A 12,705-nucleotide genomic window follows, 5' to 3' on the forward strand; every position below is an offset into this window, starting at 1 on the left:
CTTTTCAAAAGTGTACACTGATAGACAAGAATGGAGATATGATGGTGAACAGTTCAAGAGAACGTTGCAATCACATCTAAACGTCTGTTGTCATATTTGAAAGTTTTGGTTTGAGTAGAGTTTGCTTGTTTTCTGGTCTAAGAGATCGTCCAGGTTAGTAAATGTGTACAAGTTCATTATTGTATTGCGGCGCAATGTTGTTAATCGCTTTCTATGTATAGAACAGCAACCTGTTTGCAGTTATGTTGCAATTAGCTCTTTTTAAGCGTCCTAGCAACCACTTCCAAGAACGGCCTGTAACCTGTCGGAGGCTGCGGCTGACCTAGTATCACAATCAGTCTAAAACATCAGAGGTACTCCACCAGGCCATGCTGCAATCAGAGCCACAAGAGTCATGCATCAAAATTCTGGAGAAAGAGTTGACAATGTCAATGTGTTCAACTCTCTCGGCAGTCACATGACCTTCGATTGTAGCCTGGATATGGCAATATCAAGTCATCTGTCTAAATATAGGGCTTCCGTTGGTCGCCTTTCGACTAGAATGTGAGTGAGCGCGGCCTAAAACTGAAAACTAAAGTAACCTGCTTCAGAGCAGTTGTGCTGACATCGCTACTGTACAGTTGTGAGACCTGGACCCCATATAAGCGCCACATAAAGCAACTGGACACATCCCATCAAGGCTGTCTACGCAAGATAATGGGTTTCAAGTGACAAGATAGGACCAACAGTGCAGATGTTCTAAAACATGCAAATCTACCTCGCGTTGTAGCTTTGTTAATCAAGGCTCAACTCAGATGGACTGGTCATGTTATGAGAATGGGTGATGACCGTATCCCCAAAACAGTTGTTCCTCTCAGAACTTGTTACGGGCATACGTAATATAGGAGCTCCCTTGAAACTCTACAAGAATGTCGTCAATACTTCTCTCAAGGCTTGTGACATCAACGTCGATGGATGGTAGTCCCTGGCCAAAGACTGATGCATGGAAGATTGTGGTCAACAAAGGTGTCAAGCTCTATGAAACCACACGCCTTGATGACCTGGAAGCGAAACGTCAGGCAAAAAAAGATAAACAGCAGAGCACATCCTGCAACTTAAATTATCCGCAGTGTTGAAGATTTTGCTTATCCGCATTCGGACTCCGCAGTCACATTAGGCGACACTGAAAGCATCTTCGATTCGACGGCTATCCAATAAGATGGAGAGACATTAATTTTGTATTGAATTCGTTGTTCAATTTGAAGCCAGTGCAGTGACAAAAGAATGAGTGTTATATGTCCCCTTCTCTTGATGCAGATATGCATACGTGTTGCTGTATTCTGTGTGTGTTACAATTTGACCAGATCGGTAGCATTTATACCATAGAGTACAGCATTGGCATTTTAGAGCTTTGTTATCACAAGAGGAGAGAACAAAGTCTTACATGCATACTCGGTAATCTATCTTCGTATTCTTCCAATATTCTGAATCTAATAGTAGCATGAGCGAGACACAAATGAAATCTGCTTTTGAATGCTAAAGGTATTGCCAAACCAATTTCCAAGGATTTTCACAATGGGCGACGCACCAATGATTGTAACATTGAAGCTTGAGTGCCATCGGGATAGCAGTGGTGTTGTATGCTGTTCTCTGAACACATGTTGCTGATGGATCTAGAGAAGATGAAATACAATCTTGATACCGCATTCAAGATATAGTCTATGGAAAAAGCAGACCCAATGGCGGCTTTTTGGCCTTTCTAAAAAATATACGGCATAATCCATGATAGGGCTGAACCGGAAATACCAAAACCAAGTTCTAGCCATCACATTAGATTGGAATGATCAATTGCATCAAAGGCTGCACAAAGGTCTAACATGATTGATACAATGCTATGACAATGACATGGTGGACTCGAAGGAAAGCTGTTTCAGTTGAATGGCATCCACGGTAAACTGGCGTTATATTGTTGTGAAGATTATGTGACTCGAAGTGACAATCAAGACGTTAAGCTAAAACATTTTTTCGAGAATCTTGAAAAAAGAAAATGTTTGACACTGGTCGGCAATCACGGTACTACTCTAGAGCCAGACCAGAATTCTAGATGGGAGAAGGAACAACAGCTTATTTGAAGGATGAACAAAAGACGGACTAAGGGATCCATTCATGATGTCTGTTACGAGAGTAAGTGGACTTCCTTGGCATTATTTCAATAAAAATGTTGGCACGGAATCATGTTCACGCGATTTAGGAAATTCAAAATACGTAAATGAACAGCCACAAACGTTTTTTCAGCGTGTAGTAGACTAACGTCTAGCCTATTGCCAGTACAAAGATCCTTCCTGATTTTCCGAATTTAGCATTGAAAGAAGTTTCCGAATGAGTTACCTATTGCTTCCTCCAACTGATGTACCAACAGTCCTGCATCACAGTAAACTCCCAACATTTTACTCGAGTACTTAATATCGCTAAATGACTCGTATACGTTAAATCGTATGAACGTGAATTCGCGTTTCGTTTGTTAATCAAGAGTTCTTACATGCATTTTAGGAACAGACAATTAACAGAGGGTAATTTCATTCAGCTGATGATGCCTCTCGTATATTAAGGAATCTACAGTACACAAGCCACAATAAGAATGTTCTAGCCGCATCTATGTTTAACGTCCACTTAATTATCTGGCATTAGTTGTATACTTTAAACGTGTTCTTTAGCACCGTCTAGAGGAGCATTCCATCCATAAGTATCTACCCTACTGTAGAAGGTCAGGGTATGTTTGGATGATATAATTATTCATTTCGAAGTTGGAGTTTGCACGTGCCACGTAAACAATGTTGTAGCAAACATTGTTTTTATGTTTGACGTCTACTCCATTGTCTGCCAGTTGTAGTAGAATTTTAACGTTTCCTCCACGAGCGGCATGTAGAGCAGCATTCCATCCATTATTATCTACACTGTGTAGAAGGTCAGGGTATGTTTGAATGACATAACGACTCATATCTAAGTTAGAGGCTTGACAAGCCACATGAAGAATATTCCAGCCTCGATTATCTTTGCATTTGACGTCCACCTCACTATCTGCTAGTAGTTGTAGAATTCTAACGTTTCCTCCACGAGCGGCATGTAGAGCAGCATTCCCTCCATTATTATCTACACTGTGTAGAAGGTCAGGGTATGCTTGAATGACATAACGACTCATATCTAAGTTAGAGGTTCGACAAGCCACGAGAAGAATATTCCAGCCATCATTGTCTTTGTAGTTGACGTCCATCTCACTATCTGCTAGCAGTTGTAGAATTTTAACATTTCCTCCACAAGCGGCATGTAGAGAAGCATTCCATCCATCATTATCTACACTGTGTAGAAGGTCAGGATATGTTTGACTGATATACCGACTCATTTCTAAGTTAGCTTTCGCACATGCCACGTGAAGTATGTTCCAGCCGTCACAGCATTTATGTTCCATGTATACTTCATTATCTGGCAGTAGTTGTAGAATTTTCACGTTTCCTCCTCCAGCGGTGTGTAGAGCAGCATTCCATCCAGCATCATATATACTTTGTAGGAGGTCAGGGTATGTTTCAATGATACAACTACTCAATTCTAAGTTAGAATTTTCACAAGCCACGTGAAGAATATTCCAGCCTAGATTGTCTTTGCATTTGACGTCTACTTTATTGTCTGCCAGTAGTTGTAGGATGTTCACATTTCCTCCACGAGCAGCGTGTAGAGCAGCATTCCATCCATCATTATCTACATTGTGTAGAAGGTCAGGGTATGTTTGAATGATATAGCGACTCATCTCTAATTTAGAGGAATTACACGCTACGTGAAGAATATTCCAGCCTCGATTGCTTTTCTGTTGGACGAATACTTTTTCATCTGCCAGTAGCTGTAGAATGTTCACGTTTCCGCCTTTAGCAGCGTGTGAAGCAGCATTCAATCCTTCATTATCTACACTGTGTACAAGATCGGGGTATGTTTGGATGATATACCGACCCATTTCTAAGAGTAGAAACATGCCACGTGGAGAATGTTGCAGCCGATATTGTTTTTATGTTTGACGTCCACCTCACTATCTGTCAGCAGTTGTAGAATTTCAACATTTCCTCCACGAGCATCGTGTAAAGCAGCATTCCAACCAGTATTAGTAACACTGGGTAGAAGGTCAGGGTATGTTTGAATGATATAGCGACTCATCTCTAATTTAGAGTATGAACATGCCACGTGAAGAATGTTCCATCCATCATTGTCTTTGTGCTTGACGTCTACTTCATTATCTGCCTGGAGTTGTAGAATATCAACGTTTCCTCCACGAGCGGCATATAGAGCAACATTCCTTCCAATTATATCTACACTGTGTAGAAGGTCAGGGTATGCTTGGATGATATAACGACTCATTTCTAGGTTAGAGTCTCCACATGCCACAAAGAGAATGTTGCAGCCGTCGCTGCTTTTATGTTTGACATCTACTCCTTTATCAGCCAGTAGCTGTAAAATCTTAACGTTTCCGCCATGAGCGGCGTGTAAAGCAGAATTCCTTCCATCATTATCTACATTGTGTATAAGGTCAGGGTATGTCTGAATGATAAAACGACTCATTTCTAAATTAGAGGAATTACAGGCTACGTGAAGAATATTCCAGCCTTGATTGTTTTTCTGTTGGACGAATACTTTTTCATCTGCCAGTAGCTGTAGAATGTTCACGTTTCCGCCTTTAGCAGCGTGTGAAGCAGCATTCCATCCCTCATTATCTACACTGTGTAGAAGATCGGGGTATGTTTGGATGATATACCGACTCGTTTCTAAATCCGCATTACTGCAGCCAACATGCAATAAACGTTGTATATTCTCGACATGCTTGTCGTCACGTTGCTGATAGGGCGGTATGTTTGTCATCTTTACGTGTCTTTCTTATCCTAAAATAAAAATAATACAATGTAGAATTTATAGGTTTAAACGACGCAAATTGTTCTATTCTCTTAAATGAAAATCATTATTTTGAATGTCTATGTATCGGATATCCCTTCTATTGGTAGTTAGCTGTTGCATGATTTTGATTGAATAAGTGGTTTCAATCAATGATGATTTTCTAGGACAAGGTTTATAGGGAGGTGGTGTGAATATGTAAACTATGCATTCATAGAAATCAGGATTAAAAAATAGAGATTTGGACAAACACGGACCACATTATATACCAGACGAGAGGTAGGGTGCTTTGGGGGAGTAAGCGTCCCGTGTCAACCGGTCACACCCAACGTGAACTCTATATCTTAATCAGGTAAATGGAGTAATCCATGGTCAAAATAGGTGTTCCAAGAACGGCCTAACAAGGTGGGGAAATCCTGACTTTAAACGAGACTGTTTGGTGATTTTGGAAGCCCATATTGCTACCGATATTCGACTGTTTACCGTCAAGCTAGTCCGTAGTCAAAACCGGTGTTCCATGAACGGCCTAACAATTGGGATGAAACATATCAGACAACATTTGACTCAATGGCAGATTGTATAGGCGACATAGATCGTTATAACGACCATAAAAGTTGGGAAATCCTGACTTTAAACGAGAGTGGTCAGTGATTTGGGGGGCCTAAATTGCTACGGATTTTCGACAGTTTACTCTTACAAAACCTGAAGTTGAAATTTTGAACAAAAATCACCGAATATTGCTGACAAAGAGTAAATACGTTTTTCCCAAATGAAAGGTGAAGATACCGAATAGTGATTAATCTCATAACTCCTATAAACAATGCAAAATAGAGAGTTAGGCAATTCTAAGTTGCAATTTTACGCAAAAGTCACTGAAGATTGCTTACAAAGAATCAATACGTTTTTACTTCAATGTTATTTTCCAAACATCTGCACATGCAAATGGTTTTGTAAAGAATGCGTAAAACAATAAATGTATCCATATGAGTAGATATGTATCATATTATATTTTAATCAGTATATAGTTCGCAGTTGAAAGATGAAGAGAACGAACAGTGATCAATCTTATAAACAATGAACAATAGAGAATTGGGCAAACACAGACCCGTGGGTAAATCAGAGGTAGATCAGGTGCCTAGGAGGAATAAAAATCCCCTATCGACCGGTTACACCCGCCATGAGCCCTAAATTTATATCCATACGTAGTCAAAATCAGTATATCAAGAACGGCCAATCAATTGGTATCAAATACGTTAGCCAGCATTTCACGGAACGATCGTTTGTATTGGCAAACTAGATCTTTATGACGGCCATATCATTTGCAACATGCTGACCATCACCTTGTTTGCCAATAACCTGCATGAATTAAACAAGAAACCCACATGCCTTATTGGTCACCCGAGTACTAGTCAAAGGTCTCACTACTCCCAAGGGCTATGAAATCTAGGAAACAATATTCTCTTCCGAATATTTAAGCTAAATTCTAATGTTCAGCAACAGCACAAAACAAGATGTTTTCTTGAAACTTGAATGCCCTCAAAAGTACATACACTGATGAAAGCCTTTACATAATATAATATGTGTATTAACATCAAAAGATATGACTAATCTAGACCCATCCTAGCAACAACAAAAGATATTTTCTCAGGTAGAAGGTTTTGAATAAGTTTTCCTTCATAAGAATATAAAAACAGATCAGCTAACTAAATGAGCACAAATCCTGCCCATGGGAATTCCAATAGATGGTAGGAAGACTTGATTACCAAAGAAGATATTGTCAGTGTGGAACTCCAACATATTTTGAACTTCGGAGTACTTGTGCTTGGAATCAGAGTGGTGTTTAACAAAGTAATTTCTTGGATGACTGATCACTAGATAAGAATACTTGCGTTTTCCATTTTTGTTGAAGAAGCAACTGTCTATGATGTCAAAATATCTATTCTTTAATTCATCGTGTGAAATGGTCGTGTAAAAAGTTGAAAAACCATACGTTTTGGTGGTGGTGATTAGCTACGATGAAAACATGATAACAAGCACAATGATTACGTCAATGAATAACACTGGTTATATAATGCTACTACATATATCTATACGTCTTTTCATCGACTTCAGCAAACATATAACAGTTTCTCACGTACTATACAATACCATGTGAAGTATGACATTGAACATGTGCCCATGCTCTTTTGATCAAACTTATTTACTAAACATTCAAAAGTAAACTTTGATTCCCTTTTGCAATGTCATGATGACCTTGGAGACAGCCATTTGACCACACGTAAGTATATCCTACTCGTAACTATAGAAATGTGAAGATAACGAACAGTGATCAATTTCATAATTCCTATAAGGAATACAAAATAGAAAGTTAGACAAACACGAACCATTGGATACACCAGAGGTGGGAGGAAGTTGCTAGGAGTATGCATCACCTGTCGATCGGTCATACCCACCGGGAGCCCATATCTTGATAAAGCAAACTGAGTTATCCGTAGTATGTAAACATTCTGGAGGAGCGAATGTAGTGAAATGTTGCTACTTACTTTGTACAGTTGTCAATAATCTTCTCTCGAAATCTTTCCCCAAAAAATGAAACAGGTTATTATGAAAGGATATATAACTCTAGTCTAACACTCATGCCTGTGCATCTATTGTTTCAATACATGAAATGAATGAAAATTATTACTGAACTAAAATACCAAACATACCTTTTCCGTGGTTGATTGCTGACAACTGCCCGTCTACATCGTCTAAACGACCTAAGAAAGCATATCTTTTACCCTGCATTAGGAAAAATTAAATGCAGATGGAAATACGTAATTTGCTCAGGCAGTCTCCATTTCTTAGTATTTTTACTAAATTTCATAGACTTATCTTTTTCAAACATATTGCATCTCAAACGTGTTATTACATGTAGTAGATAACGTAAATAATTTTTTCTTACGTCGTTTGACATCCAGATGACTTGCAAAATGTCCTGCAAAAATATTGAAACATAGAATTACGTTTCATATAAAATGTAAATTTGGTTTTATCTTCGTACTCCGATAAAACAAATGGATAGTGTTCTATAACAAATTTCATCATGTCGGTAATTACTTATAAAAAAAGTGATCAGTGAATTGTGAAGATAACGAGCAGCAATCGATCTCATAACTCCTATAAAAAATACAAAATTGAGAGTTGAGCAAACACGGACCCTGGACACACCAGAGGTGGGATCAGGTATCTGGGATGAGTAAGCATTACCTGTTGACCTGTCACACCCGTCATGAGCCCTATACCGCGAGCAGGTAAACGGAGTTATCCGTAGTCAAAATCAGTGTGCCACAAACGGCCTAACAGTCGGTATAAAACACGTCAGACAGCATTGTGCCTAATGAAAGGTTGTATTGGTAAACTAGATCGTTATATAACGATTATAGAATTTGCAAAATGCTTACTTTAAACAAGACTGTTGAAACCTCCGTACTATTAACTTGTTTGTCAGTGGCCTATCTCGATTTAAAGACCCAACTTTAAGTTAACGCCCCCCAAATTTTACCTGTGTCGTGATCAATGATAAGCCACTGGTCAATCAAACTTTTAACAATAGAGCTTAGGTTGATTGACGTTTGCAGAGACCGTGGTCTACAGCTACCGGAGAAAGATGTTTTGATAACAATCATGGCTAATGATGACCGGCAGTCTTTAGATCTAGAGGAAAGCCCCAGTATACCTGAGTTTTGATAGCATTGACTCGCACCTAGAATATTTTAATGGCTAACGTCCCCTACACAATGCAATTTATCTATATACATATATTATAGATTAAACAATCAGAAATCAAACAATAATAATAATAACAAAGTTATTGGAATATTTTCTATTACTGATTTATTTTGACTTTATATTTATAATAAAAGGAACAATTCTTTATTGGCGCAGCACATCAACATGTATAATGGTTATATTGCCCATGCGTAAAACTGTTACAGTAGTTTTAAAAAATGCTTCTGTTTGGGATACCACATGGATTATAAATTACGCAATCAGAAATCAAACAATAGTAAAAAAGCATAACTAAGTTATTGAGATATTTCTATTTATAATTTATCACGGCTTTATATTTATAAAGAGAGAGAGAAAGAGAGAGAGAAAGAGAGAGAGAGAGAGAGAGAGAGAGAGAGAGATGTATAAAACTAGCAATAATAAAGATAGATGAAATAACATGGCATGGCAATAGTGTTGCATACGTATGACAATAATTACTCATTTAGTCAATGATTGAGAATAAGGGTGAGAGAGAAAGGGGGGGGGGGGGTAGACTAGCTATGTGTCAGCTTCTGTTTAGGATACCATCGTTACACAAACACTACGTCCACAGAAACCCTAAAGAGAGAGAGGAGGGGGTGTAGACTTCGTGTCAGCTTCTGTTTGGGATGCCATCGTTACACAAACACTACGTCCACAGAAACCCTAAAGAGAGAGAGAGAAGGGGGGGGGGGGGTAGACTTCGTGTCAGCTTCTGTTTGGGATAACACTATTACGGAAACACTACAGCCACAGAAACCCTACAGACGGCCCATATTAAGAGGTATCTTGATCATTCTTCATTTGGTTATACATGTACACATATTTACTTGGATTTATTCATTCTCTCGAAACATGGATGTTTTACCTACTACACCCACGACTCTGCGAACTCCCAGGACACCAGGAAGTGCCCGGAAACGCCGGGTAATATTATATTTAGGAAATTATTTATATACGATATATAACAGTTTAATTAGAAGTTTTAAAAAGCAAAGATTTAGAAATGGGCTAAACCTGGTATCTGCAATACATAAATATGACCAAGTTTGAAGGTTTACGGGAAATAGAAATGCGGTATGCATGTAGGTAGAAAATTTATTATTTTTTTTGCACAAATCAAGACACTAAGCATAATTTGTGATAACCTGAGAAATTTCCTGTGTATATCATAAAAATATACACAACAACCGATCCCTTGGTCAGGTAAATTCCAGGTAAATAACATTGACCATGGATAAGCTCCGCCCACATTCAGTGATCCGTGGAGAAACCATACGGTGGGTTTTTTTTGGGGGGGGTCTTTAAAAACTGATCATACGCTGAGCAAGGCCTTGGGTATCGAATCAGTTGACAAATATAAACACCATATGCAGGTAATAATGGTATATTGCTACATCAATATGGGAAATCGACGATGGAGAAGCTGAAATCATCCCGTTTGTGATAACGTTGAGTTGGTAGTTTGCCGTTAATATCCGCTTTCAATAAAATATCTAAGTATGAAGCAGAAGTGAACGATTCTGTGGTGTCTTTTGGTATTTGCTTTTAGAAATGTTTATAATCAAAATATCATGTTAAATGTGAAATATTTGTGACGTAGACCTCGTTCGATATGCTTTTTTGTTGCCATGACAACCAATTCCAATTCTAGTCATATTCTTTAAGGTTATATTTTTCTGTTTTTAATTAGAATATCTTCACCAACTAGTATAATGTTTTAATCGATAATGCTCTTTTAAAAACATTTACTACTTTTTTCACCCCACAGGTTTACCTTTTGTAATTCTTATACCACTAATATCCCCTTTTGTTCAAAGATCCAGAAAATGTAAAACACCACAGAATCAAGCCCACCTGCTCAACAAAGACATAAGCAAGTTTTCTATGTCATGCAATTTTAGACGAATTCCTTGTGTAGATACTAATATGTAACATGACTTTGTTTGGTGGCAAAGTAAAACCTCGCAAATGTTACTTTATTTCCCTGTGTAAAATGTATGAATGCATCTTTTACTTGTTTAAAGTTCACTTTTTAATATTTACATTTACTATGTGTCCAACTCTCTATTTTGCATTTCTTATGGGAGTTATGAGATTGATCACTGTTCGTTATCTTCACCTTTCATTAGTGATATAACGTCCCGTCGGTAAATACTCACGGTGATACAGATATATCTTCTTGTTTGTTCCCATAAATAGACTGTACTCTTAAAACTGAAAATCTGTAAAATTATTATTAATTTTGCTATAGAGTAAAGTAAGTTTTGCCAAGAATCTTGAAATTTAGACGTTGTAGTGTTGTAGCGTAGCGTAATACTCCCTCTGGTGAGAGATTGAAAACAACCAATCAACTATACACGATTTCGTTACAAAATTACGCCAGCTGACGGAAGAACAAACCCGATGTACACAAAGAACGAAAATGCTGATATTCGGATCATGTCGAATTCAGGACCTTCGACCATAATTATATGCATTTTTCCCGATGCCCCGTTTGTGGCTCTGAATTAGAAATAAATCTAACCTATCTATTTTAATTCTAATCTATTTTAATTCATTTAAATATATTTCAATCTATATAAATTTTATTCTGTGTTATCATATTGTATCCACAGGCACCTGAAGTGTGAAGAGCACGTACTTAAATTTCATTCTATTCTAGCTCCAATGAAGAAATACAAAATCAATCATTCATCCAAAATATATTATTTCCCCACCGATCACCCCTATAAGTCGTTCTGAATAGCCAGTTTCTACTTTCTGAAAGATTTTTTAAAGAATATTACTTGTCAGATACTCAACAGGGGATGCTTACTCCTCCTAGGCACCTGATCCCACCTCTGGTGTGTCCAGGGGTCCGTGTTTGCCCAACTATCTATTTTGTATTGCTTGTAGGAATTATGAGATTGATCACTGTTCGTTATCTTCACCTTGCATACTAAATGTGTAAATATGCGCAACAATGAATATGAATAGTGGGCTACATGATACCCACGTAGAGATCGATTCCTGAGGTGTAAATAACTTTAAAAGACAATTTTAAAACTTTACCGAAGGAATGTCCGTGAGTCTCTCGTCAGGCAAATCTGGTTCTACTTATGTCTTTCATCCAAATCCCACGTCATCAGTTTTATCCGGCCGCTGGACACAATTTAAACATCGACAGTGTAAACCACTGTATTTAGTAATGGGCTACTCCAAAATGTTTTTCATTGTTTTTAGAATATGCTCAAATCACTGCCATTTCCTTTAGTATGTAATTCAAACACTAAGTATTCATATAATATAATATAGATTATCAACTACACATGTATAAATTCAGTATTGAGTTTGTAGTAATGTGTCAATTTCTTCAGAAAATGATGCGTAAAATATATCATTGTATGCTACTTTCGAGAAAAGAAATAATTACTCACCGTCAAAAGCAGAATACCTCTTGTCTAATATTCTTTCACGACATTCAGGTGTGTCCCTACATGGCGGAGGGTAGAGGACAATGGAACAACAATCAATATATATTGAATTTCAGTCATCGACTTTCCTAAGACAAGTTTAAATGCCGGAACCGTGAATTTGTAGGGCTTTGGTGGGTGTGCACTTTAAATGCATGATACGTTATAATGAGAGTTGAATTACAATAATTAATTGGCTTCTTTCTTCCTGATATAAACTGCTCTATATGTTCTTTAACTTGTGAATAAACTGTTGGCTGTATTTTTGTTAACAAAAAGTGTATTGTTGCCCAGGTCTTAATTTTGTGTTCCTTATTATAGGAGTTGTGAGATTGATCACTGTTCGTTCATTTTTTCACTAAATTATTTTAAATGTTTATCTCTAATCATGACGTAATGAAGATTTTTGTACCTTCTCCTAAGCGTGTACCCGTAAAGTGCGAAACGAAATCGAAACGAAAAGAAGCGAACTCTTTCGAAAGGACACGAAACTTGTCGAAACAAAACGAAACCTGCCGAAACGAAACAAAAGGAAATCTACCGAAACAGA

At 37.7% G+C, this 12,705-nt stretch overlaps 1 protein-coding gene across 1 annotated transcript; it reads right to left on the minus strand.

Moving 5' to 3' along the window:
* Positions 1-339: 339 nt before the first annotated feature.
* LOC130048594 (ankyrin repeat and protein kinase domain-containing protein 1-like) lies at positions 340-4,878 on the minus strand. Its single transcript, XM_056145567.1, has 3 exons — positions 4,374-4,878; positions 3,055-3,660; positions 340-371 (listed from the first exon to the last, which is right to left on the minus strand). The coding sequence occupies exons 1-3, from the start codon at positions 4,876-4,878 to the stop codon at positions 340-342; spliced, it is 1,143 nt and encodes a 380-aa protein (XP_056001542.1).
* Between the last annotated feature and the right edge of the window lie 7,827 nt (positions 4,879-12,705).

This window comes from Ostrea edulis, chromosome 7 (genome assembly GCF_947568905.1).
Source record: "Ostrea edulis chromosome 7, xbOstEdul1.1, whole genome shotgun sequence".
NCBI classification, from domain to species: Eukaryota; Metazoa; Mollusca; class Bivalvia; order Ostreida; family Ostreidae; genus Ostrea; species Ostrea edulis.

Excerpts from the sequence above, each read along its gene's own strand:
- LOC130048594 (XM_056145567.1), bottom strand. The coding sequence starts at position 4,878 with ATGACAAACATACCGCCCTATCAGCAACGTGACGACAAGCATGTCGAG. Across the intron at positions 3,661-4,373 it reads CTCTAACCTAGAAATGAGTC|ACAATAAAGTAGACGTCAAA; the intron begins GTTATATCATCC and ends AACTACTGGCAG. Across the intron at positions 372-3,054 it reads TCTACAACTACTAGCAGATA|CATGGCCTGGTGGAGTACCT; the intron begins GTGAGGTGGACG and ends CTCTGATTGCAG.